This window comes from Gekko japonicus, unplaced genomic scaffold (assembly GCF_001447785.1).
Source record: "Gekko japonicus isolate JY-2015 unplaced genomic scaffold, Gekko_japonicus_V1.1 scaffold1843, whole genome shotgun sequence".
In the NCBI taxonomy this organism is placed as follows: Eukaryota; Metazoa; Chordata; class Lepidosauria; order Squamata; family Gekkonidae; genus Gekko; species Gekko japonicus.
In genome coordinates this window covers 32,942-58,320 of record NW_015171558.1, presented here as the reverse complement: position 1 = coordinate 58,320, position 25,379 = coordinate 32,942, and the positions used below count along the sequence as shown (strand labels likewise).

The window sequence follows — 25,379 nt, the reverse complement described above, 5'->3', positions numbered from 1 at the left end:
CAGTCGCTTCAATATTGGTGAAATACACTCACATCTGCTCACACTAGACTGCAGTCTAGGTCAGTGTTCCCTCTAAGTTGAGTTAGTGTGAGCTAGCTCACAGTTTTTTAGCCTCTGGCTCACACATTTTTGTCTTGGCTCAGGAAGGATGGCTCCAGAGCAAACTAATTCATGCAGCAGCCCAATCGCTCGCTCACAACTTTAATGCTAGTCGCTCACAAAGTGGAATTTTTGCACACAAGACTCTGCAGCTTAGAGGGAACATTGGTATAGGTGCGGTGTCGTGGACAGACTGCCGCTTTCAAGCCTTATTCGTCAATTGGAATCGTATTCCTTAGCAGGTCTATCCGACAGTGGTTTGTTGTCCAAAAGGCAATGGGGGCGGGGACAAAACTTTATTTGCTTTATTTATATACCATCTTTCTCCCCAGTAGGGGACCCCGAAGCGGCTTACGTTGCTTTTCCTCTCCTCCATTTTACCCTCACAACAACCCTGCGAGGCAGGTTAGGCGGAGAGGGTGTGACTGACCCAAGATCACCCAGCGAGCTTCCATGACAGTGGGGAAGCAAACTTCCCATCTGAGGTAGAAGAAGAAGAGTCGGTTTTATACCCCGCCCCCCTTCACTACCCAAAGGAGTCTTGGAGTGGCTTACAATTGCCTTCCCTTCCTCTCCCCACAACAGGCACCCTGTGAGGTAGGCGGGGCTGAGAGAGCTCTGAGAGAACGGTGACTGGCCCGAGGTCACCCAGTGGGCTTCATGTGGAGAAGTGGGGAATCAAAGCCCGTTCTCCGGATTAGAGTCCTGCTGCTCTTAACCACTACATCAAACTGGTTCTCGAGAAGAAGAGGAGTTGGTTTTCACACCCTGTTTTTCTCTACCCAGCTGGAGCTGCGGTGGCTCAAGTGGTTAAGATGCTGAACTGCAGGCTGTGGAAGGTCGGTAGTTCAGCAGTTCGAGACCCGGGTGCCGCATGACGGAGTGAGCTCCCGTCTCTAGTTCCAGCTCCTGCCAACCTAGCAGTTCGAAAGCAAGAAATTGCAAGTAGATAAATAGGTACCACTTCAGTGGGAAGGGAACAGCGTTCCGTGCGCCTTGGTGTTTAGTCATGCCGGCCACATGACCACGGAAACGTCTTCGGACAGCGCTGGCTCTTCGGCTTTGAAACGGAGATGAGCACCGCAACCCTAGAGTCGGATTCGACTGGCTTTCGAGCAAGGGAGACCTTTCCCTTTCCCTTTCTCTACCCAGAGGAGCAGCTTACAATCGCCTTCCCTTCCTCTCCCCAAAACGGACACCCTGTGAGGCAGGTGGGGCTGACAGAACGGTGACTGAGTCACCCAGCTGGTTTCAATGCAGAGGAGGAGTGGGGCATCAAACCCATTTCTCCAGATTAGTGTCCACCACTCTTAAACACTACACTAAGGTAAAGGAAATGAGGTCACCCTACTCTGCCCTTGATTGGTTTAAAGCCACACACACACACAGCCAAAGAAAGTAGGGCCAGAGAAGATGGACAGCAGAAACCACCAATTCCGATGGCCCCCAGAATCAGCAAATCCCACCTCCCCCATGCAATGGAAAGAACACACCTCCTGGAGACGGATCGAACGCCAGACCCGTTCAATGTCCTACGAACACAATGAAGAATGTACATCCGCAGCCACCATGCAGAATCTGAATGCGCAACGACAGGATGAGGCGAGTGATCGGAAAGGTTGAAACGGCTCCCGGCTTCGGGACCTGGCCAAGCGGGCCTACCGCAGAGTTTAAAATTGCATAGAGGCAGGGAGCATTTCTTGGCCGCCCACGAAGCACTGGAAGGCTACCCCAAGAGTCAGCATGTGGATGAAAACACACATACGGTGGGAGCAGAGAGAGAGCGGCTCTCGGATGCCAAGCAAGCACGTCCGAAGGATGGAGGGGGTTCACCGACAGATGGAAGGGCACAAAGGGAGAGCCGCTTACCTGAATATCCAAAGGAAATACTGGAGATGGGGCTCAAATAGATCCCTTTGCCATAGGCTGCTCCGTGCAGCTTGCGGAAAAACACCAGCGTGAGCCAAAGTTTTTTTTTTTAGAAAGAGCACAGGCCAGGAAAGACGGGGACAGAGCTTACAAGCTCGCCCTGAATGGCTGGCTTTTCCCCAGCTGGCCACAACTCCCGGCCTTCCATTCATACAGTGTTCCCTCTAAGCTGAGCCAGTGTGAGCCAGCTCACAGTTCTTTAGCCTCCGGCTCACACATTTTTGTCTTAGCTCAGGGAGGAGGGCTCCAGAGCAAATTCATTGATGCAGGAGCCAAATCGCCCACTCACAGCTTTAATGCCAGCAGCTCACAGAGTAGAATATTTGCTCACAAGGCTCCGCAGCTTAGAGGGAGCTCACAAAGTAGAGTTTTTGCTCACAAGGCTCCGCAGCTTAGAGGGAGCATTGCATCCACACCCCACAAAACTAACCAGGAAGGGGAAAGCGTAAACCTACAAATGAAAAGGTGGAAACTCTCCCCAAAAGTTTTTGAAGACAAGTAATGGTACTCCTAGGAATATATTAAACACACTGAATATGTAAGCACATACCGCATGTTGAAAGGATGGAATGCACATCATAAAAGTCACACAAACCACAGCATGGTGATTCCCAAAGCAAGACAATCCAAAATAGTCCACAAGCACAAGTCCTCCTGGGGGCGATAACTGTCCATAGAGAAAATACTGTCAATATACCCCCGACGGTATCATATGTAATATTAAGACTGTTTTGAAGAAAATCCTTCACCAAAGGGTACAGTGAGAGTCAAGGTAGGTATAGTTTGGTGTAGTGGTTAAGTGCGCAGAGGACTCTAATCTGGGAGAACCGGGTTTGATTCCCCCACTCCTCCACTTGCACCTGCTGATGTGACTTTGGGCAAGCCGTAGTTCTGATAAGAGCTGCTCTTGAAAAAGAGCAGTTTCTGTCAAGAACTCTCTCAGCCCCACCTACCTCTCAGGGTGTTTGTTGTGGGGAGGGGAAGGGAAAGGAGTTTGTAAGCCGTTCTGAGACACCTTTGGGTAGTGAAGGGCGGGGTGTAAATCCAATCTCTTCTTCCTCTTCTACAATGACCATGCATAAACAAAATGCTATTCTGTATTAAGTGGCGTCCAAGGCCTCTTAGCAAATTCACAACCCAATGGTATCAAACTTAGCAGGCAAAAAGAGGGTATACTGGACAGTATTTTCTATGGATTGTTATTGCCCCTAGGAAGGCTTGGGCTTGTGGACTATTTTGGATTGTATCACTTTAAGAATCATCGTTCTGTGGTTTGTGTGCCTTTATGATGTGCATTCCATTCTTTTGAAGTGCTGTATGTGTTTACATATTCAGTATATTTAATATATTCATAGGAGTATCATGGCTTGTCTTTAAAATCTTTTGGGGAGAGTTTTCACCTTCTATGCAAGAGTCCACTGAAGTCAGTGTTTGACTGGATCTCCCTTTATTAGAGAGCATCGACGGCTGGATGAACAGAAGGGGGTGGTCTTTAGTCCCTCTTGGATGGACATCTCTACAAGGCCATGGGGAGTGACTTCTTAAACAGCCTCACGTGGGCCTAGATGCTGTGATTAATCAATGGTAGATAAGTGCTCAAGCCATGTCAAGTTGACCCCAAGTAAAACCATGCTGGAAACTGCCTCTGTTGTGTGTTAGGGTATACCCAACTGGCTGGAAGATGCCTACAATCCATCCTTAAAGGAAGCCATCGCCCACTACGGAGCGGATCTGCCCAAGCGACGGATCGGAAGGAGACAAGACTCCCAGCAAGTTGTCTGATCCGGCTACGAAGATGCCGGCGGCCGTCTCTTACCTGCAATTTGGTGTAGGACGCGTTGACCAGCCCGTTGCGCAGGATGGAGTGCCAGTTCTCAATGTGAGAGCCACTGCGGGGCGAGAGAAGACGGGTCAGCAACGATCCCGCACATGGGCAGGAGGGGATGTGACGGGGAGGCGCCCACATGCGCAATACACAGAAATTGCCTGTACAGCTGCTGGCCACTAGAAACCTTCCTGTGCAGAACAGCTCAAAAAACACTTGGAAGAACAACAGACAAAAATCTGATCTCCTGGAAAGGGAAGACTGTTTTATAGATATGCCCCCCCTCCGTGGGATAAATCTGGCTTTCCCCTTCAAATGGAATCCATACCTGCCCCTGCCAAGCTTGGTGCCTCCTCTCCCACCTCCCCCAGCAATCTTTTGATAGGCTATTTGCTTTAAGCACCAGAATTCAGGGCTCTTTTTGTAGCAGGAACTCCTTTGCATATTAGGCGACACACTGCTAATGTAGCCAATCCTCCAAGAGCTTACAGTAGCCCCTGTAAGAAGAGCTCTGTAAGCTCTTGGAGAATTGGCTACATTAGCAGTGTGTCACCTATTATGCAAAGGCGTTCCTGCTACAAAAAGAGCGCAATAAGCAGATTGTTGTGTGTGTGTGTGTGTGGGGGGGTTAACTGAAAAACTGCTCTAGGGAGGAGGAGGAGGTTTGTCGTGCCCAGCCAATCAGCATTCTGCACAGCCCTTTCTGCTTCTAACCAGCAGGACTTGTTCCACTAAGCTAGATCCTCAAAGGAAAGATGTACACGTGACACCACAAAATGGCTTCCACGGGGCCTACTTCTCTTTCCCCTTTCCCTTCCTGGTTGGTATTTGAGGTGAATGCAGGTTATAGGAAGGTAACGGGGCTGGGGATGACAGCCAGTGTGGTGTGGTGGTTAAGAGTGGCAGAGTATAATCTGGAGAACTGAGTTTGATTCCCCACTCCTCCACATGCAGCCGGCTGGGTGACCTTGGGTCAGTCAAAGTTCTCTCAGAGCTTTCTCAGCCTCACCTCCCTCACAGAGTGTGTATTGTGGGGAGAGGAAGGGAAAGCGATTGTCAGCCACTCTGAGACTCCTTCGGGTAGTGAAAAGCGGGGTATAAAAACCAACTCTTCTTCTACTTCTTTTGCTTCTGCAGTCATCGGCCAAAATGATGTATCCTCCAGAAGATGAAGAGTTGGTTTTTATACCCCACTTTTTCTTTTTTATACCCCGCTTTTTCTATCTTTAGGAGTCTCAAGGTGCCTTACAATCACAATATTGCTGCCCTGAGTCCTACTTGTGGGAAATGGAGTGGGAGAGAAATTAAATATTATCTATCATTGCTTTCCTCTCCCTTCCTCTCTTCCTATACCCGCATTCACCCCAAATACCAACCAGTCCTGCTGCAGATGATAATCCACGCAATCCAAGACTGCAAATTCTGCTCAAGTTTAGTTCCATTCTCCGTTTGGATCTCGCTCGGCCGGCACCTAATCGCTTCCTCCCAACAGCCCCTCCTCAAACGGGTGTTTCGTTTCCTTACTTTTCCCTCTTCCTGAGATTGGGCAATCCACGTTCAAACGCTAGGCCAAATAGGAGGTGTGGTAAATTAAAAGGGCACCAAAGGGAAATGGCTGCGACAAGGATCTTCGCCAATCCAATAATTCTGTAATGGCTCCAGTCATGATCAAGGAGAAGAGGGGCAAAGTAGGGATGTGGGACAGAGGGGGACTTCTGGCTATGCCAAAAGTGCATGCATTCATAACTGGTTCAGTGAGCTATAAGGCGCAAGGCCAAACCAAGAGTGACAGGGCCATCGGTTAGATGTCTGTCCCACTTAAACTGAGTACCGAGTACAGCTTTCTTTAATAGCCAAAGGAGCAGATAGAAGTGCTGGGTTGTGCTTAAACTATTTACTAACCAAAACGGTCGACAGGATCTAGGACCCTTTCACGTTTACCAGTCTAAACCAGATATTATCCGCTGTTGGCCTAGTTCCAAGTAGAGGTATGCAAAAAAACCCAACCCGGTATTTTTCCGGTTCAGGTAAATCGAACACAGAAAAATCGGTATTTCCCGATATTCCCGAATCCCAATATTGGTATGGTACTGGGATTCAGGAAATATTCGGGATTGCTCAATTTTTTCAGCTCCATTATACCCTACCAGGACCATTATAGTCAATGTACCGCCTCCGCTGGGGCTGGCTTGCGGTATAGCTGCCCCGAATAAAAGCAAAAGGGGAAAAAATCAGCTTTTTTCGGGCTCATCTCTATTAAGTAATACCCGAAAAATACAGATTTTTCGAGTGTTTATTCAGTTCAGTTTATACTGAATGCACACCCCTAGTTCCGAGTAAAGCAATACAGGGATGGAAGTTCCATACAGTGAATTTCATTTCATTAATGAGCCTTCTCTGAAGCAATCAGGCAATTTCAAACTTTTTCCCCTACCATTTTTTTGCCACATGATCATCCTTTAATTTTTTTCTGAATATTCTAAGTTGAGCGCTATAGCACTAGAGTAATAGAGCAATGGTCCCAAGGCATCCCCATGGTGCCGCTGTAGCATTAAAGTGCTATATTGGTCGAGTGCTACAGCGCTTAACGTTGCAAAAAAAAAAGAAAGGAAGATCATGCGGTGAAAAAGCACGGAGAAAAAAGTGCAGTGCTATTGGAAGCGCTGCAGACATTTTAAACAGCACACCACAGCAATTCAAAAGCGCAAAGGTGAAAACGGAAAAAAGCAGTTTACCTCAAGAATGGTTCAACCACGCTTTGCTAACCGGATGCAAGTGGCTTTGTATGAAAAGGTAAATAAAATCCATTAGCAGCCAGTTGCTAAAATGTTGTGTCTGAAATGACACAAAAAATCCGTTAGCAACTGGCTACCAAAGCGGATTACAAAGGCTGTCTGAAAAGGGCCCTCAGCAAAACGTTTAAAATGTGTAATGACAATTATTGCTTATGCGCGTTCCACTTGATTTGAGGTACATCCCACCCCAGAGTACCTTCAGATATGAACACATGAAGCAGCCTTATATTGAATCAGACCCTCGATCCACCCAGGTCAGTATTGTCTACTCACACTGGCAGCGGCTTCCCAGGGTCTCAGGCAGAGGTCTTTCCCATCACCTGCTACCTGATCCTTTTAACTAAAGGTGATGGGGGTTTAACCTGGGACCTTCTGCATGCAAAGCAGATGCTCAAAGCAGAGCCACTGCCCCGTCCCAAATCAGTGGACAAGAGGGGGTGGAGCCACAGGAAGAGGCCCGCATCACTTCCTGCCCGTGTCATGTGATGTGTCACTTCTGGCCCAGGCAATCCTGTTGAGGTGGTGGCTGAACATGGGTGAGTTGTTTAATCACAGATTGCTGCGGTTAAACTGTCCAAAACTGAAAACAGTCCGTCTCCGCTGGCTCGCAATGGGGGTAAAGGTGCTATAAAATTCGCCAACACAACACACACATGAAGCTGCCTGATACTGAATTGGACCCTGGGTCCATTGAGGCCAGTATTGTCTACTCAATCCCGTAGTGGCTCTCCAGGGGCTCAGGCAGAAGTCTTTCACATCCTTTGTAAGTGGAAATGCCGGGGATTGGACCGGGGACCTTCTGCAAGAAAAGCAGAGGCTCGTCCACTGAGTCACAGCCATTCCGAAATTGTAGCACAGTAGAACTGTTTATATATAAAACAGGAGGTGGGAGGGAACCTTCCTTTACCACTTTCAATAATATACAGGAGAGAGGCATAGGACCCTCCCTTGGCCAACACCATACTTCCTCACAGTCAGAAGCTCCAAATATCTCCTCCGTTCCCGACTCTTATACCTGAAATGAGCCAGGAGCACCTGAGCTAATGGACTTAGCAAGAGCCAATCACAAGAAAGGGGAGGGTTCAGTGGTAGACCAGAATTGGCCCTTAAACTAACTGGGATATTCCTCAGTGGGCCAGGGCACTGGAGGGATGCTCAGTGAAGGCTCCTCTTTGCAAGGACATGGCAGTGGCTACTTTCTCACCTTATTCACAAGGAGGGCACTCCAGGCTTGGGCACAGTTGTTACTGCTGCCCTCGCTCTTAAACTACCATTTGTGAGGTGGGCCCAGCAGCCGCCTCCCTCCCCTTTCCAGCTGCCAACTCACTCAGCCTGGATTACAAAGCTGGGGTGGAAATTAATTAATTATCGTATGGCCTTGTGTGTGGAATAGCCAGGAGATCCCGAAAGGGACTGCTTGGCTGCCGAAGCTGTAGCTCTTTTTTGGCACCACTAGGTGGCGAGCTATGCTTATTTTTAGGCTGAGCGTGCTGTGACTTACCTAAGGTCACCCAGCTACTTCCAAGTGGGGAAGATTAGAGTCCGCCGCTCTTAACCATCACACCAAACTGGCCTTCTGGGATGGGAACAATATCGCATGACATGGTCCGGAAGTGACGCATCATGTGACACAGGCAGGAAGTGATGCGGGCCTCTTCCTGTGGCTGCTAACATGTCTCAACCCATCCTACCCCGTTCAGCCGTCATCTCAACAGGACTGCCCAGGCCAGAAGTGACAGATCACATGACCCAGGCAGGAAGTGATGCGCACCTCTTCCTGTGGCTCCACCCCTATTCCTCACCCTTCTCCTGTCCGCTCCTCTTACTATTAAAGAACGATCCCTCACCTCCCTGATTCCTACACAAATGGGATACACGTGAGAAGAGACCGGTGCCTGCCACCATCGCACCTAAGATTGGCCCTTTAGCCTGAGGGAAGCAAAACAACAAAAAGGTTGCAAACTGGGGAAGAGGAGAGGCCGGACTTACTGGAAGGCGAAGGTGCTGCCATACAGCTTCTTGGCTGTTCGGAAGCGGGCCTCCTTGGCGGGAGGGCTGCTCAGCAGGAGGAACTGGTGTGAGGTGTGCATAAATTTCAGCTGCTACCAAGGGAAACAGGCCCACGTGGAAGGGAGAGAGGAGAGGAGAGAGGACCAAAAGCGGACAGAGAGAGGGACAGAGACAGAGAGAGAGAGAGAGAAAGAGGGCCATCATGCAAGGAAGTTTTCAGCAGGCAATCCCTTCCCCAAATCCAACTGTTTGCCCTTCTCTCCATACTAAGCGCTCATTCAGAAACAAAGGGTGGAGGAACGGAACCTCCACGTTTAGGAGCAGTATATCTCTAAACACCTGTTGCTAGGAGGCAACAATAGGGGGAAGGCTTTGGCCTTCGTGCCCTGTGTGTAGACATCCAGGGGCACCTGTTTGGCCACTGTGTGAATCAGGATGCTGGACAAGAGAGACCGCTGGTCTGATCTGGCAAAAAGGCCCAAGTGCATTTCAGGGCGACTTAAAGTAAGATGTAACTTTTCCTATCACGGCGCCACAGGGGAAGCAGCACCTGTAGGACCTCCCTTGCCGCCTTAGCAGCACAGGAACACTCCAGAGCAATGTTCCCTCTAAGCTGTGGAGTCTTGTGAGCAAAACTTCTGCTTTGTGAGCGACTGGCATTAAAGTTGTGAGCGAGCGATCTGGGTGCTGCACAGGGGTCATTTCGTAGAAAAAGAGGTGCAGGAGCTCATTAGCATAACTCATTAGCATTACTTATTTGCATATGCCACACCCCCTGACATCACCGGAAGTGTGTCAGAAGGCAACACCTACCACTCAGGCTCCATTGGACTGTTTTGGATTGCTAGCTATTGGGGGGGGGACGCGCAGATCTGCCCTTACAGAGGAGGGAGAGCTTGTACCTGAAGGTGGGCTGGGAGGGGGGCCTCTGCAACTTACCTGGCTGCTTCTTGCTCCTCATGGCCCAACTGAGGGCTGCTGGGAGCAGGGGGCGGAGCTTGCTGCATCTGCCCACCCCCTGAGCTCCTTACTGCCAGAGCTCCGCTCCTGTGTGCTCCCACAGGAAATGACTCCTGGTGCTGCATAAATCAGTTTGCTCTGGAGCCCTCCTTCCTGAGCTAAGACAAAAATCTGTGAGCCAGAGGCTAAAAAACAGTGAGCTGGCTCACACCAACTCAGCTTAGAGGGAACACTGCTCCAGAGTCCTCTATTCAGTGCATCATGCCCTCGTTCTGTAACTGAGCATACCACCCACTTCTGGCGTTCGTTGACTTCATGCCGAAAATATTACAGCCCAAGTCCCTGTATCGTGGAAACCGTAACCAAGCAAATCTTGCTGGCCAGGCGGCACTGAAGTTTGGGATGAAGGGGTACAGAGGAAATCCCCCCCCTCCCAGCTCGTCATGTTCAAATGTACTACAAGATGAGCTCTGCTGTCCCAGAAGTTCACGCTCGGCACGGAATGTGAAGACAAGATCACGAAGGAGGGAAGACACGGCCCACTTACCCTGCTGAGAGGTAGCTTGACAATGTGGGATCTGTTGCTGGAGATTATCCTAGAGAAGACAAGCAGCGTGTTAGCACACCCGAGAAGCCATGCTGCTCATCCGACCCATCTGAAGCCCAGCTTACGAGATGCTGAGCGGCGCCATGGCTACTACAGCCTACCACGGGCTATTCCTGAGCGGGCGATCGATCCTTCCGCCCCGGGGGATCAGTTTGGCATCAGTCATGGCAACAACTCTGTGGTATTATCTCATCGTGGAAAACCAACAAGAACCCAGGGAAGAGATCTCGGCGTCAACTTCAGAACAGATTAGGACTTAATTTGATTGAAACCAAGACATGGGTGTTAACGGTTCGTTACTGGCTTAAATGGTTCGCTTTTGTCCTTTCTGTTAAAGGAAATTCATAGTACCTCTTGGGACTATAATATTCGAACCAAAATAAGATCTATGGGCCTCTCCTTGGAGGAGCTAGCTTTTTCCACTGAAGTGTATATCTTTTAAAAAATCAAACAGAGGCTTTTAGATATTGAATTTCAAAAACTGCAGCCCTTTCATCCCCCTGTCTGCTCTTCAGCTACATTAAATCTTAAGAATGTTGTGGGATGTATTCCCCAGTATTTGTATAATCTTGATAGTCCTAGCCATCAAAGAGCTTTCTCCCTTGCACGAGTAAATGCCTTTCCATCAAAAATACTGTATGGTAGGTTTCAAAATATTCCTAAGCATGAACGGAGATGTGACTGCGGCTCTATCTCTCTTGATTCAATTGATCGCATACTGTTAGACTCTTCGTTGCATGCATCTGCTAGGGAAAAATGGTTAAATACTTGGTTGCAGGGTAAACATCACCTTCCTAATAAAATAAAATGTCAAATTCTATTGAATGATACAACAGTAGAGATTACTGTGGCAGTGGCCAATTTTTTAGTTGATGTGATAAGAGTGAAAAACGTGGGAAACTCCGTTTTATGATTTTATAATTATCTCAGACTTTTAGCTGATTGTGTCATGTACTGTCTCTGATTTTAATGTTGTATATGCCATTAAAGGTCTATTGATTGATTGATTGATTGATTGATTGAACTTCAGAACAGAGTTTAGGTACAGGATTTCGCAATTCAGCGTAGTGCTGTTGTGAAGGTAAAACGGGAAAGGGGAGACCCAGAGAAGCCACCTGGAGCTCCTTGGAAGAAGGGCAGGACAAAAATGAAAGCGATGAGATCATTCAACCAGACCTGAATACTCTGGAGAAGTGGGCAGTTGCGAACAGGATGCAATTCAACAAAAGAGACAATGCACAGTATTACACCTGGGCCACAAAAATGTCAAGCACAAATACAGGATGGGGGATACATTTCTAGGGAGCAGTGTATGTGAAAGAGATCTTGGGGTAAGGGTGGACTGTAAACTAAATATGAGCAGTCAGTGTGATGCGGTGGCAAAAAAAAAAGCAAACTCAGTCTTGGGTTGTATTAAAAGGGCCATAGCATCGAAATCGCAGGAGGCCACAGCCCCTCTGTGTATACAGCCTTGGTCAGGCCACACCTGGAGTACTGTGTGCAGTTCTGGAGGCCTCACGTCAAAAGGGATGTGGGCAAAATCGAGACAGTGCAGAAGAGAGCAACGAGGATGATCAGGGGTCTGGAGACTGAGCCCTACGAGAAAAGGCTAAGGGCCCTGGGAATGTTTAGTTTGGAGAAGAGGAGATTGAAGGGGGACATAATGGCTCTCTTTAAATATTTGAAAGGATGTCATTTGGAGGAGGGCAAGGAGCTGTTCTAGTTGGCAGCAGAGGATGGGACCTGAACCAACGAGTTTAAATTACATGCAGAAAGGGATCAGCTGGATAGGATATTAGGGAAAACCTTTTCACGGTCAGGGTGGTTCAAAGGCGGAATCAGCTGCCCAGGGAGGTGGTGAGCTCCCCTTCACTTGGCAGCTTTCAAGAAGAGGCTGGATGAATATTTGTCAGGGATGCTTTAGGCTGGTCCTGCACTGGGCAGGGGGTTGGACTAGCGGGTCTGAATGGCCCCGTCCAACTCTAGGATTCTATGAATGACATTCCTCGGCCCAGGCTAGTCCGATCTCGTCAGATCTCGGAAGCTAAGCAGGGTCGGCCCCGGTCAGTACGTGGATGGGAGACCACCAAGCAAGTCCAGCGTTACTACGCAGAGGCAAACCAATTCCATTCGTCTCCCGCCCTACCCTGGATGGCCCGGCTAGGCTGATCTCATCAGATCTCGGAAGCTAAGCAGGGCCAGCCCCAGCCAGATGGGAGACCACTGAGGACGTCCAGGGTCACATGCGACAGACCATCTCTGCATGTCCTTTGTTTTGAGAACTCTACAAGGACATCATAAGGCAGCTGCGACCTGACGGTGCTCTCCACCACCATTACGTTCCTCGTGCGGCAGCTCTTACGGTTCCTGCACGGCTGTTTGTATCTTAATGACGTTTTTACTAAGACTGTAATGCGAGCTGCGGTGGCTCAAGTGGTTAAGACGCTGAAACTGCAGGCTGTGGAAGGTCGGTAGTTCAGCAGTTCGAGACCCGGGTGCCGCATGACGGAGTGAGCTCCCGTCTCTAGTTCCAGCTCCTGCCAACCTAGCAGTTCGAAAGCAAGAAATTGCAAGTAGATAAATAGGTACCACTTTGGTGGGAAGGTAACAGCGTTCCGTGCGCCTTGGCGTTTAGTCATGCTGGCCACATGACCACGGAAACGTCTTCGGACAGCGCTGGCTCTTTGGCTTTGAAACGGAGATGAGCACCGCAACCCTAGAGTCGGATTCGACTGGCTTTCGAGCAAGGGAACCTTTACCTTTTTAATGCCCCTTGAGTGTATTAAGCACACAGAAATGTGGGGTACAAACAATCCAATCAAAATAAAAATGGACCACTGGAGGCACGAGCCACCCCAAATCGGAAAACTTGCCCAAAACTGAAATTCTGAAATTGAAACATGCAGGTTCTCGTGATCTGAGCACAAATGTTTTCCCCATCTCAGCTCTACTACTCCGAGGACTTGGGAGCTCTAACTGTTTGCAGAATTTCTAGCTGGGTCTCCTCTGCAATGCTCCCCGCTCTTGAAGTTCTGTTTTATTTCTTGCCACCAAGGACATTTTGAGATTTACAGCTTGGAACACTGAAGTTTTGTGGAACAGATTTCATTGTGAGTTTGCTTAGGATCACAGTCTCAAATCTCCAGCAAAATTAAATTAACTTTATTTATATCCTGCCTTTCTCCACAATGGGGACCCAAAGCAGCTGGCAGCATTTGCCTCTCCACCATTTTATCCTCACAATGACCCTGTGAGGTAGGTTAGGCTAAGAGTGCTTCACTGGCCAAAGGTCACCAGGCCAGCTTCCGTGGCATGAGTAGGGGTTCCAACCTGGGTTTTCCACATCCTAGTTGAACACTTTAACCATTACACCATGTTGGTGTACCTGGATTACCTCTATCAATATCCCTCAGTTCCCATCTAGATCCTCCATCGCTGTCCCTCACTTCCCACCTACATCCTACATCACTGTCCCTCACTTCCCACTGACATCCTCCATCGCTGTCCCTCACTTCCCACCTACATCCTCCATCGCTGTCCCTCACTTCCCACCTACATCCTCCATCGCTGTCCCTCACTTCCCACCTAAATCCTCCATCGCTGTCCCTCACTTCCCACCTACATCCTCCATCGCTGTCCCTCAATTCCCACCTACATCCTCCATCGCTGTCCCTCACTTCCCACCTACATCCTCCATCGCTGTCCCTCAATTCCCACCTACATCCTCCATCACTGTCCCTCACTTCCCACCTACATCCTCCATCGCTGTCCCTCACTTCCCACCTACATCCTCCATCGCTGTCCCTCACTTCCCACCTAAATCCTCCATCGCTGTCCCTCACTTCCCACCTACATCCTCCATTGCTGTCCCTCAATTCCCACCTAAATCCTCCATCGCTGTCCCTCACTTCCCACCTACATCCTCCATCGCTGTCCCTCACTTCCCAACTACATCCTCCATCACTGTCCCTCACTTCCCACCTACATCCTCCATCGCTGTCCCTCACTTCCCACCTACATCCTCCATCACTGCCCCTCACTTCCCACCAAGATCCTCCATCGCTGTCCCTCACTTCCCACCAAGATCCTCCATCGCTATCCCTCACTTCCCACCTACATCCTCCATCGCTGTCCCTCGCTTCTGACCTAAATCCTCCATCACTGCCCCTGACCTCCCACCTAGACCTCTTCAATGCCTACAGAACATTTTCTTCCCACACCGGCACTTCTTCAGTGAAGGCCTCCTAGAAAACTCTGTATTATAATGTTGCTGTCTGCCTTACCACTGAAGGAGAGGGTGGGCCAGAGGATCCAACTTGTCCATTTGCTTCTTGATCTCCAGGTAGGAACCCTGTCGAGAAAACACACAGGCAGCACAAGGGCCTCAGCACAGCCAGTAGAACCTTGCAACACCACAGCTAAGCGAAACCAGTGGATGGCCATGTAGACAGCACATTGTTTGCAAAATGCACCTCTTCCTGATCTCGGATCAGTCCTTGTGCATACGTGTGCACGCCAATGCCCCCTCTAAGCTGTGGAGCCTTGTGAGCAAAAATTCTACTTTGTGAGCTACTGACATTAAAGTTGTGAGCGAGCAATTGGGCTCCTGCATAAATTAGTTTGCTCTGGAGCCCTCCTTCCTGAGCGAAGACTACAATATGTGAGCCAGAGGCTAAACAATTGTGAGCCAGCTCACACTAACTCAGCTTAGAGGGAACACTGGTGCACGCATGAAATGGGGCCGGAGGTTCATATGGTCTCATTTGGGGCGTCCCTGTTTTCCAGGGATCAAGCATCCAATGGCAACATTACAGAGAAAGAGGCAAATGCCACGTTACGGGTGTTTGGCGATGGTGTTTAAACCGCCCCCAAGTGCAAAGCTAGTAGACAGAGGCATCAAGGAGAACATGAAGTCTGCAAAAAAAAAAACCCTGTCGGTACCTACTTGGGTCATTTCACGGATTGACATGACGCTGTCCAGGGCTTTCTGCAATCGCTCGTAGTTCTTCTTCTATGAGAGCAAAAGAAGGGGAGAAGGTCACACGTCAGGCACGGAAGGGGTCTGGTCGTGTTTTGCTGGATCAATGCCAAGAAAGCCATGAGGGCAGGGAAGGTCTGGAGACCTTCGTCGTCTTCCTCGCCTCCGTTTTATCCTCACAACGACCCTGCGAGGTAAGTTAGGCTGGGAGTGTGACTGGCCCAAGGTCACCCGGCAGGCTTCCAGGACAGAGTGGGGATTTGAACCCGGGTCTCGCGGATTCTAGTCCGACACCAACCACTCCACCACAACGACCCTCTACAGGATTGCTGTGACTAGGATTGACACAGATAGGGCACCCTGAGACCATATCATCATGGCTTGCCACTGGCAAGCAGAAATCAAAAAAATCATTGTTTGGTTTTGGTGACAGCAGCGCGGTTAGTTGGATTGCAACGTGCCATTTTGCTAGCCCGTTTCCATAAATGGCCATGGTGGGCTTTGAACGTCAACTCTGAACCAAATCCTGACATGAGCCCTGGAATACTCTAGGGAGGGGCTGCGGCTCAGTGGAACAGCCTCTGCTTTGCATGCAGAAGGTCCCAGGTTCAATCCCCGGCATCTCCAGTTAAAAGGACCAGGCAGTAGGTGATGGGAAAGACCTCTACTGGAGACCCTGGCTCAGTGGTAGAGCCTCTGCTTGGCATGCAGAAGGTCCCAGGTTCAATCCCCGGCATCTCCAGTTAAAAGGACCAGGCAGTAGGTGATATGAAAGACCTCTACTGGAGACCCTAGCTCAGTGGTAGAGCCTCTGCTTGGCATGCAGAAGGTCCCAGGTTCAGTCCCCAGCATCTCCAGTTAACAGGACCAGGTGATGGGAAAGACCTCTACTGGAGACCCTGGCTCAGTGGTAGAGCCTCTGCTTGGCATGCAGAAGGTCCCAGGTTCAATCCCCAGCATCTCCAGTTAACAGGACCAGGCAGAAGGTGATGTGAAAGACCTCTACTGGAGACCCTGGCACAGTGGTAGAGCCTCTGCTTTGCATACAGAAGGTCCCAGGTTCAATCCCCGGCATCTCTCGTTAAAAGGACCAGGCAGCAGGTAATGGGAAAGACCTCTACTGGAGACCCTGCCTGAGTGGTAGAGCCTCTGCTTTGCATGCAGAAGGTCCCAGGTTCAATCCCTGGCATCTCCAATTAAATGGACCTGGCAGTAGGTGATGGGAAAGACTTCTGCCTGACACCCTGGAGAGCCACTGCCAGTATGAGTAGTCAACACTGACGCTGGTGGACCAATGGTCTAATTCAGTATAAGACAGCTTCATGTGTGTAGAGTTCCCTGCCTTGTACCTGCCAACTTGTACCAACCTTGGGGTTGAAGGCAAGGGTCTTGGGATCACTGGGATCCACAACGGAGGGGTAAGGCTCGAAGATGATGCTCTTGCGCGGAGACTCCAAGGCCGCTCTGCACATGGCCACTAGGAGGTCCACTACCTGGGGGAAGAAATGAAGGGTAACAGTAGAAGGGACCAGGAAGGCACCGTTGCATCCCAACACCTCATTCGGTCTCCCACCTCCGCCCTGAGAACCCAGCCAGAGACAATTGGGTATCTAATTTCCATGAAGACAAAGCAGAGAATCCTGTGGATTCTTCAATGTGAGAGAGAGTCTGGGAAGGTGCTGAGAAAGGGTCAAGCATCATCTCATCTCATTCCAGGGATGGGAGAGGTGAGGCCGCCTTCCCAAGTGGCTCTCCCAATCAACTTGCCTTTGCCTTCCTAGCTGGTAGGCTATATGTGTGTTACGGGCCATCGAGTCAGTTCCAATGTATGGAGACCCTACGAATGATCAGATGAAGGTGGAACGAAAAGGGGTGGAAGCAATGTTCCCTCTAAGCTGTGGAGTCTTGTGAGCAAAAATTCTGCTTTGTGAACAACTGGCATTAAAGTTGTGAGCAAGCGATTTGGCTAGGCATAAATTAGTTTGCTCCAGAGCCCTCCTCCTCCCTGAGCTAAGACAAAAATGTGTGAGCTGGAGGCTAAAGAATGGTGTGCTAGCTCACACTAACTCAGCTTAGAGGGAGCACTGGGTGGAAGGGACATTCACAATTTGAGACATGCAGACGACACCCCATCACCGGCAGAAAACAGGAGACGTGAAACAACTCCTGGTGAAGGTTAAAGCGGAAAGCGCCAACGTGGGATTACAGATGAACATCAAGAAGACAAAAGTAATGACTCCTGAGGAATGACACAACTTTAAGTCTGGAGAGAAGAAGAGGTTGGATTTATATCCCTCCCTTCACTACCCAAAGGAGTCTCAGAGCGTCCTACAATCTCCTTTTCTTTCCCCTCCTCACAACAGCCACCCTGTAAGGGAGGTGGGCCTGAGAGAGCTCTTTCGAGGACTGCCCCTGAGAGAACAGCTCTGAGAGAACTTGTGACTGACCCAGGGTCACACCAGCAGCTGCATGTGGATGAGTGGGGGGATCAAACCCGGTTCTCCCAGACTAGAGTCCACACTCCTAACTGAAGACCCAAACTGGCTCCTCACCACTCACAAAACTGAAGAAATGGATATGGTTCTAGATTTCCTATTCCTCAGCTCCATCATCAACCAAAAGGGAGACTGCACCCAAGAAGTGAGAAGGAGACTGAGACTGGGAAGGGCAGCCACAAAGGAGCTAGAAAAGGTTCTTAAGTGCAGGGATGTGTCACTGGCGACCAAGATCAAGTTAACTCATACCATGCAATTCCCCATTACTAAGTACGGGGGTGAAAGTTGGAGAATGAAGAAAGCTGATTCCCTTGAAATGTGATGTTGGAGGAGAGTTTTGTAGATACTGACTGCCAAAAGGACAAATCAGTGGGTTCTAGAGCCAGCTTGGTGTAGTGGTTAAGTGCGCGGACTCTAATCTGGGAGAACCGGGTTTGATTCCCCACTCCTCCACTTGCACCTGGCTGGATGGGCAAGCCGTAGCTCTGGCACAGCTGTTCTTGAAAAAATAACAGTTTCTGTCAAGAGCTCTCTCAGCCCCACCTACCTCACAGGGTGTCTGTTGTGGGGAGAAGAAGGGAAAGGAGTTTGTAAGCGGTGGCACAGAGGATTTATCCTCTGGTTAGTAACATCTGAGCTGAACAGTATGGCTGTCAGTTCTAGCCCCGTGTTGGTGTGAGCTACCAGCCTTGTCCCTAGCTTGCCGTCCACCCAGCGGTTCGAAAGCTTCGGCGAGTAGATAAAATGGGTACCACTCCTTAGAGAGGGTGGGCACACCAAACCCCCCCCCGGTAGGGGAGGTGTTAGCTGGCGACCGGAATGCTCAGCTCGCAAGATTGAAAGCCTAAGAAAAATCTCTTCGACTCCGAGAAGCCTGTAATGGGCCGTTCCGGCCAGGCGGTGGCAGTGTGGCACTGCAAGACCTGGAGAAGCTGATGTCACCTAGCTAATAATAATAATAATAATAATAATAATAATAATAATAATAATAATAATAATAATAATAATAATAATAATAATAATAATAATAATAATAATAATAATAATAATAATAATAATAATAATAATAATAATAATAATCTGCTCTGAGACACCTTTGGGTAGTAAAGGGCAGGGTATAAATCCAATCTCTTCTCTTCTTCTTCTCCTCTTCTAGATCAGATCAAGCCTGAACTCTCCCTAGAAGCTAAAATAACTAAACTGAGGCTACTGTACTTTGGTCACATCTTGAGAAGACAACAGTCACTGGAGAAGACAATAAATGCTGGGGAAAGTTGAAAGCGGCAGGAAAAGAGGAAGACCCAACATGCGATGGATTGTCTCAATCCAGGAGGCCACAAGGGCCCTCGGTCTGCAAGACCGGAGCAAGGCTGTTGATGGGAGGATGTTTTTGTAGTCATTCATTCATAGAGTTACCATAGATCGGAAGCAACTTGGCGGCACGTAACGCACGCACGATGGATTAGGTGGGCACTGGATTGGGGAGCACTGAGAGACCCCCCAAACCTGGAGCTAGCCTTGAACCAAGTGTCTTCTTAACATCCCCAAGGGAACTGTATCCAGAACCAAACATCCAAACATCCATGCTTGTAGAAAGGGATGTCTTCGTGCATACGGGAAAAGAGCTGCACCACAAATACCCCAAAGCAACACACGCAGTCCTGAAAACTAAGCTCAGACTCTGGACAGCTCTGGTCTGTTTTCATGGGTCCTGTCTTTCTTCAACCCCCTCCCGGGCCTGGCCAGCAGCCCTCCCTTCCGGTTTGTCACTCAGCCCAACGTACCTCTGCTCCCGTGGCCACTTCCTCCGCCGCACCGGACATCACACCCAGAGTGTAGAAGGAGAAGACGCAGAGCTCTCTCGTGCACACAGCCGGCTGTGGGAAGACAAAAGCCATTAGGTTAGCGAGAGAAGGCCCCATCCGCTTTGCAAGGCAAGCTAAGTTCCCCTCGGGTGGACAACTAGAAGGTGCCAGTCTGCCATCAATGTAGCACCTCTTGGATTGAGGAGGAGAGGAGATTGGATTTATAACCTACCCAAAGGTGTCTCAGAGCGGCTTACAAACTCCTTTCCCTTCCCCTCCCCACAACGGGCACCCTGTGAGGTAGGTGGGCTGAGAGAGCTCTGACAGAAACTGCTCCTTTTAAAGGACAGCTCTTATCAGAACTATGGCTTGCCCAAGGTCATCCAGCCAGGTGCGAGCGGAGGAGTGGGGAATCAAACCCGGTCCTCCCAGATCAGAGTCCGCGCACTTAACCACGACACTTCTTTCCATTTCTATTTGGAGCAAAAGAACATTTCTAGAAAAGGAGCGTAAAGAAGTAGAACTGATGATGATTAACGCTGGTGCAATCCTGTCTGAAGTTACTTCAGTTTAAGGCCACTGAGACTGGAGTCCTCTAAGTGCCACATCACTGTGATCCTTACGCAAACTCTGAAAAACTAGCACTTGGTCACCTATTCGTAGCCACCCAGAGATAGAAGACAATTCAAGGCCCACGGCTTTGATTGTACCACCACGACCTCACACGCTTTTAACTCAATGTCCAGTTCTTTCTAGGGCAATCCTATGCAGAGTTATTCCAGTCTAAAACTATTGAAAAAAAGAGGCTTAAACTGGAATTAACTAATTAATTATCATATGGCAGCATGTGTAGAATAGCCAGGAGATCCTAAGATTGTCTGGCAGTCCAGAGTTCTAGCTTTTTTAGCGTTATGCACCACTAGGTGGCAAGATAGACGTCTATAAGGCAAGAGCTATTTCAGAGGCGGTTTTGCCATTACCTGCCTCTGGGTCACGCCCCTGGTATTCCTCGGAGGTTGCCCATCCAAATAACAGCCAGGGATGATGACCCGACTTAGCTTCCAGGTCAGGGCTTAAAATTGGAATAACTGCATGGTACTACACTATTGAGGAGTTGCGGTGGCTCAAGTGGTTAAGACGCTGAACTGCAGGCTGTGGAAGGTCGGTAGTTCAGCAGTTCGAGACCGGGGTGCCGCAAGATGGAGTGAGCTCCCGTCTCTAGTTCCAGCTCCTGCCAACCTAGCAGTTCGAAAGCAAGAAATTGCAAGTAGATAAATAGGGACCACTTCAGTGGGAAGGAAACAGCGTTCCGTGCGCCTTGGTGTTTAGTCATGCCGGCCACGTGACCACGGAAACGTCTTCGGACAGCGCTGGCTCTTCGGCTTTGAAACGGAGATGAGCACCGCAACCCTAGAGTCGGACTCGACTGGCTTTCGAGCAAGGGAACCTTTACCTTTACTACACTATTGATTCTTATTTTACCTAAGGCAATCGAGGCCTCCAAGATCCCCACCTCGGTCCAAATTTTGCTTAGCTGGATGCACACGGACACATAAAGCGCCTTTATACCAAAGCTACCTCATACTCCAATGGTCCATCCAAGTCAGTCTCGTCTATTCAAAATGGCAGTGGCTCTCCAGGGTGTGTGGCAGAGGCCTTTCACATCGCTTCCTACATGATCCTTCTTAACTGGAGGTGCCGGGGATTGAACCTGGGACCTTCTGCATGCCAAGCAAATGCTCTACCACTGAGCTACAGCCCCTCCCCATTGCAGGAGTAACCTTGATGGAAAGATTTAGGTGGGCAGCCATGTTGGTCTGAAGCAGCCGAACAAGGTCTGAGTCCAGGGGCACCTTGTTTTTTTATCCAAAGTATAAGCGTTCATGTCCATGCACACTTCTTCGGGTACAGTGAAACAGAATTTCCTCAACCACTACATATGGGAAGAGAGAGGGTGGGGGGTTAGTTGCCAGGAAGGGCTGGCTAGAATCATGATGCATAAGGAACTGTGTGGTTATAGGTGAGATTGGATTAAGGCCGCCTTAACCCCCCTGCTCCTTGGGAGGAAAGCGATGGCGAACCTAAACAGCATGATAAAAAGCAGAGACATCACCCTGCCAACAAAAGTCCGCATGGTCAAAGCTATGGTATTCCCAGTAGTCATGTATGGCTGCGAGAGTTGGACTATAAGGAAGGCTGAAGAATAGATTCTTTTGAACTATAGTGCTGGAGAAGACTCTTGAGAGTCCCTTGGACTGCAAGAAGATCAAATCTGTCAATCCTAAAAGAAATCCACCCTGACTGTTCCCTGGAAGGCCAGAGAATGAAACTGAAGCTCAAATACTTCGGACTTCGGCCACCCAATGAGAAGGGAGCACTCACTGGAGAAGACCCTGATGCTGGGAAAGATTGAAGGTCAAAGAAGACGGGGACAGCAAAGGATGAGATGGTTAGACAGTGTCATAGATGCGACGAACATGAAGTTGAGCAAACTTCAGAGGACGGCAGAAGACTGGAAGGCCTGGCATGATCTGGTCCATGGGGTCGCAAAGAGTTGGACTCAACTGTGCGACTGAACAACAACAAACCCCCCTCACCCTCTCTCTTCCCATTTGTAATGGTGTGTTTCTTTAAATATTTTATTTTGCTTTTAATTCCCATAATACAAGTTTATACAACACATCATAACAAAGGGAAGGAATAACATTTAAACCAATTTATCGAGGATAACCTACAATATGCCCGTTGGATTGATTTCTAATTTACCTATTGTCCTGTCTTTATAATCCACTCGGGAACGTTCCCACAAACTTAATTCTGCGTTCCGAAAATATAGCATTATACAGTTCATACATCTTTTCTATATGTAATGGTTGAGGAAATTCTGTTTCACTGTACCTGAAGAAGTGTGCCTGGACATGAAAGCTTATACTTTGAATAAAACTTTGCTGGTCTTAAAGGTGCCCCTGGACTCAGACTTTGTTCCTGATGGAGAGAGCTCCTTGTGAGCCTTCAGCCGGAGCACTTAACATCCGCAAGGACAATCGTTCCCTAAATGGGACCTGCCTCGGCTTTACCCATTTGGGCTGCTAGGCTGAGGAACCGGCGCCTAAAAAGGAAGCAGGAAGTACCTTCAGCATGGACCCGTTCTGGAAGACATGCTGTTCGTCGCACACCACGCAGTACTCGTTCAGGGTCGGGATCCTCTGCTCCGCGTACTTCATGATCTGGGTAAGAACAGAAGAGGTTCAGATCAGCTTCGCACTCACCCCTTTGCGGTCTCTCCCCCCTTCCCCATCAGCGTGATCTCAGGGGCTGCTGAGACAGCGGCTTCCCCACAGGTTCACCTTGTATTGTAGAGCTAAACCACAAAGATGTGTTTTGGGGGGCACTTTCACGCACACCGCGTTAACGCACTTCCAATGCACTTCCAATGCACTTTGCAACTGGATTTTACTACCGTGTTTCCCCAAAAATAAGACACTGTCTTATATTTATTTTTTCTCAAGAAGACACACTTGGGCTTATACTACAAATGCATAGAAATCCTGCTAGGGCTTATTTTTGGGGTAGGTCTTATTTTCGGGGAAACAGGGTAGGTGAAATGGCGACATCCGCTTGCAAACTGTCGCTGAAGTGGATGGAAATGGCATTATTTAGTATTATTTAGCCACAGACATGCCTTTGTGCTTGCTAGATTAAACCGTTTCCCGACTGCAGAGCAAAAGGGACGCTTTGTGAAAATGCCACACTCGGACCGGTTATGCGATTGTGCTTCTGGCGCAATAGAGACGCTGGACCATCTTTTACTATTCTGCCATCAACGGGAAGTCCTAAGGTCCCTCTGTACTACCCTGATTCTGTTTAAATATCAACTTCCTCTGGAACCCTGGGTGATAGCTCCACTTTTGGGCAGATTCTGATCCAGAAATAATCTGCTCTGTCGCAAAACACCCGACAGTAGTAACCTCTCTTAAACGCCGAAGAAATATGTCTGTGTTAGCTATCAATGAAACGATGGCCTAGTCTATATGATCTAATGGGCCCTTAATTTATAATTAATTCCAGATTCTGGAGATTTTAGCAGAAAGTTAATTCTCTTTTATTCATATCATTTTTCTATATTTTTTCATGTTAGTATATTAATCCCACTGGGATATTTTATCTTCTATTTGAATATGTATCTATAAAGTTTCCTACTTTGCAATATTTATAATTTTGTGATGATTCTTGGTGACTATATAATGTATCTTTGGATCTGTTTTATGCAATATTTTATGTTTTTATGGCATCGGGCATCCATTTCGGTCTGGCCCCCCTCCAGTGACTGCAGATCCTAGAAGCCGACTGAAACTGTAACATCGCCGGAATTAATACCACCTTGTTGAGGCACATTGTATGTTTTTAGTGTTTTACGGATTTTAGTGAGTTTAACTAATGCTGTACTCATGAATTTTGTTTTAAGTGTAAATCTGCATTATTGCAGATCGGTATGTCTGGAACCCGCCCTGAGCTTGCTATGCAGAGAGGGCGGGACACAAATCGAATAAAATAAAATAAAAATAAATGTTGCTATAATTCTTAACTTCGCTGTGGTTTAAAAGCTTGAGACTTTTGGTCAAATGAGCTAAAAAATAAAAGGAAAGGGCCATGCATGAAAGCGCCGTTTTGTTTGGGGGGTGGAGGGTGTGTAAAACAGGTCCCAATTAGGTGCAAAGGTTATGCACAACTTTCGTTGCTCTGCTTTGGTTTAGCACGGCTGCTGCAGAGACTGGCAAAGCCAGTGCCCTAATGGGCATCAGGTGCGCAGAATCCACACGGCTCAGACTGCCCTCTTGTCTGGAGGGGTAACTGGAACAAAATGAAGAGCAACAGTCAACGGGATGGATCCAACCAGCTTTTCCACTTGGTCTCTCCCAGCTGTCCTTATCCGCCACCATCTTCTTGTGGCTTTTGTCCTTGAGAGTCCCATGACCTCCAGCAAAACCTTTTCAGGTGGCCTGAGACTGTCCCGCAGGGCTCTTTTTGTAGCAGGTACTCATTTGCATATTAAGCAACACACCCCTAATGTAGCCAGTCCTCCAAGAGCTTACAGTAGCTTCTGTAAGAAGAGCTCTGTAAGCTCTTGGAGGATTGGCTACATTAGGGGGTGTGGCCTAATATGCAAAGGAGTTCCTGCTACAAAAAGAGCCCCTTCCTCCCTTTAGTGGGAAAACTGACTGGATCCAACCTCAGCATCCTGAATGCTCTCTCTTCATCGGTGAGCTAGCTCAGACCATCAAATGACTCCTTGGTAAACACCAAGCCCACGTTTGATCTATGCCCAGCGCACATGGTGCAAACGGTGTCGGGAGGTGCATCACATCTGCTGCGGTTGGGGGGCTCCTGTTATGGTTTGAGTGAAGAGGTGGCCTCGCAGTATGCAGTGTGACGAGAGCTGGTATAGCGAAGAATCCAACACTGCAATCCTAAGCCAGAGTTGCTCCAGTCTGACCTAACTGTGGACGACTGCAACGTGAGCTATGTATCAGAAAATCCCTGGTTCAAATCTTGCCTCTGCTATGATTTTACTAGGTGGCCATAGGCAAGCTATAGTCTCACAGCCTTGTTCCCCTTCTCCGCCTGACCTGGATAGTCCAGGCTAGCCCGATCCCATCAAATCTCGGAAGCTACACAGGTTCGGCCTTGACTAGTATTTGGAAGGGCGACCTCCAAGGAAGTCCAGGGCTGCGACACAGAGGCAAACCACCTCTGAAACATCTCTTGCCTCAAAAAAGAGTCTAGCTCGCCACCTAGTGGTGCATAACACAAAAGAGCTAGAACAACTGGCTGCCAGACAATCTTAGGATCTCCTGGCTATCCTACACACAATGCCA

At 48.8% G+C, this 25,379-nt stretch overlaps 1 protein-coding gene across 1 annotated transcript in view; it reads right to left on the bottom strand.

Annotated features, from left to right (window-relative positions):
* Positions 1 to 25,379, bottom strand: part of PARP6 (poly(ADP-ribose) polymerase family member 6) — a 60,895-nt gene that overhangs the window by 11,673 nt on the left and 23,843 nt on the right. The window contains exons 10-18 of the mRNA XM_015419722.1: positions 22,635 to 22,730; positions 19,483 to 19,575; positions 16,571 to 16,696; positions 15,171 to 15,236; positions 14,509 to 14,576; positions 10,166 to 10,214; positions 8,638 to 8,747; positions 3,845 to 3,917; positions 1,969 to 2,038 (exon numbers count right to left, since the gene is read on the bottom strand). Of these exons, the coding sequence (XP_015275208.1) occupies positions 1,969 to 2,038; positions 3,845 to 3,917; positions 8,638 to 8,747; positions 10,166 to 10,214; positions 14,509 to 14,576; positions 15,171 to 15,236; positions 16,571 to 16,696; positions 19,483 to 19,575; positions 22,635 to 22,730 (751 nt within the window). The remainder of the gene's footprint in view (positions 1 to 1,968; positions 2,039 to 3,844; positions 3,918 to 8,637; positions 8,748 to 10,165; positions 10,215 to 14,508; positions 14,577 to 15,170; positions 15,237 to 16,570; positions 16,697 to 19,482; positions 19,576 to 22,634; positions 22,731 to 25,379) is intronic.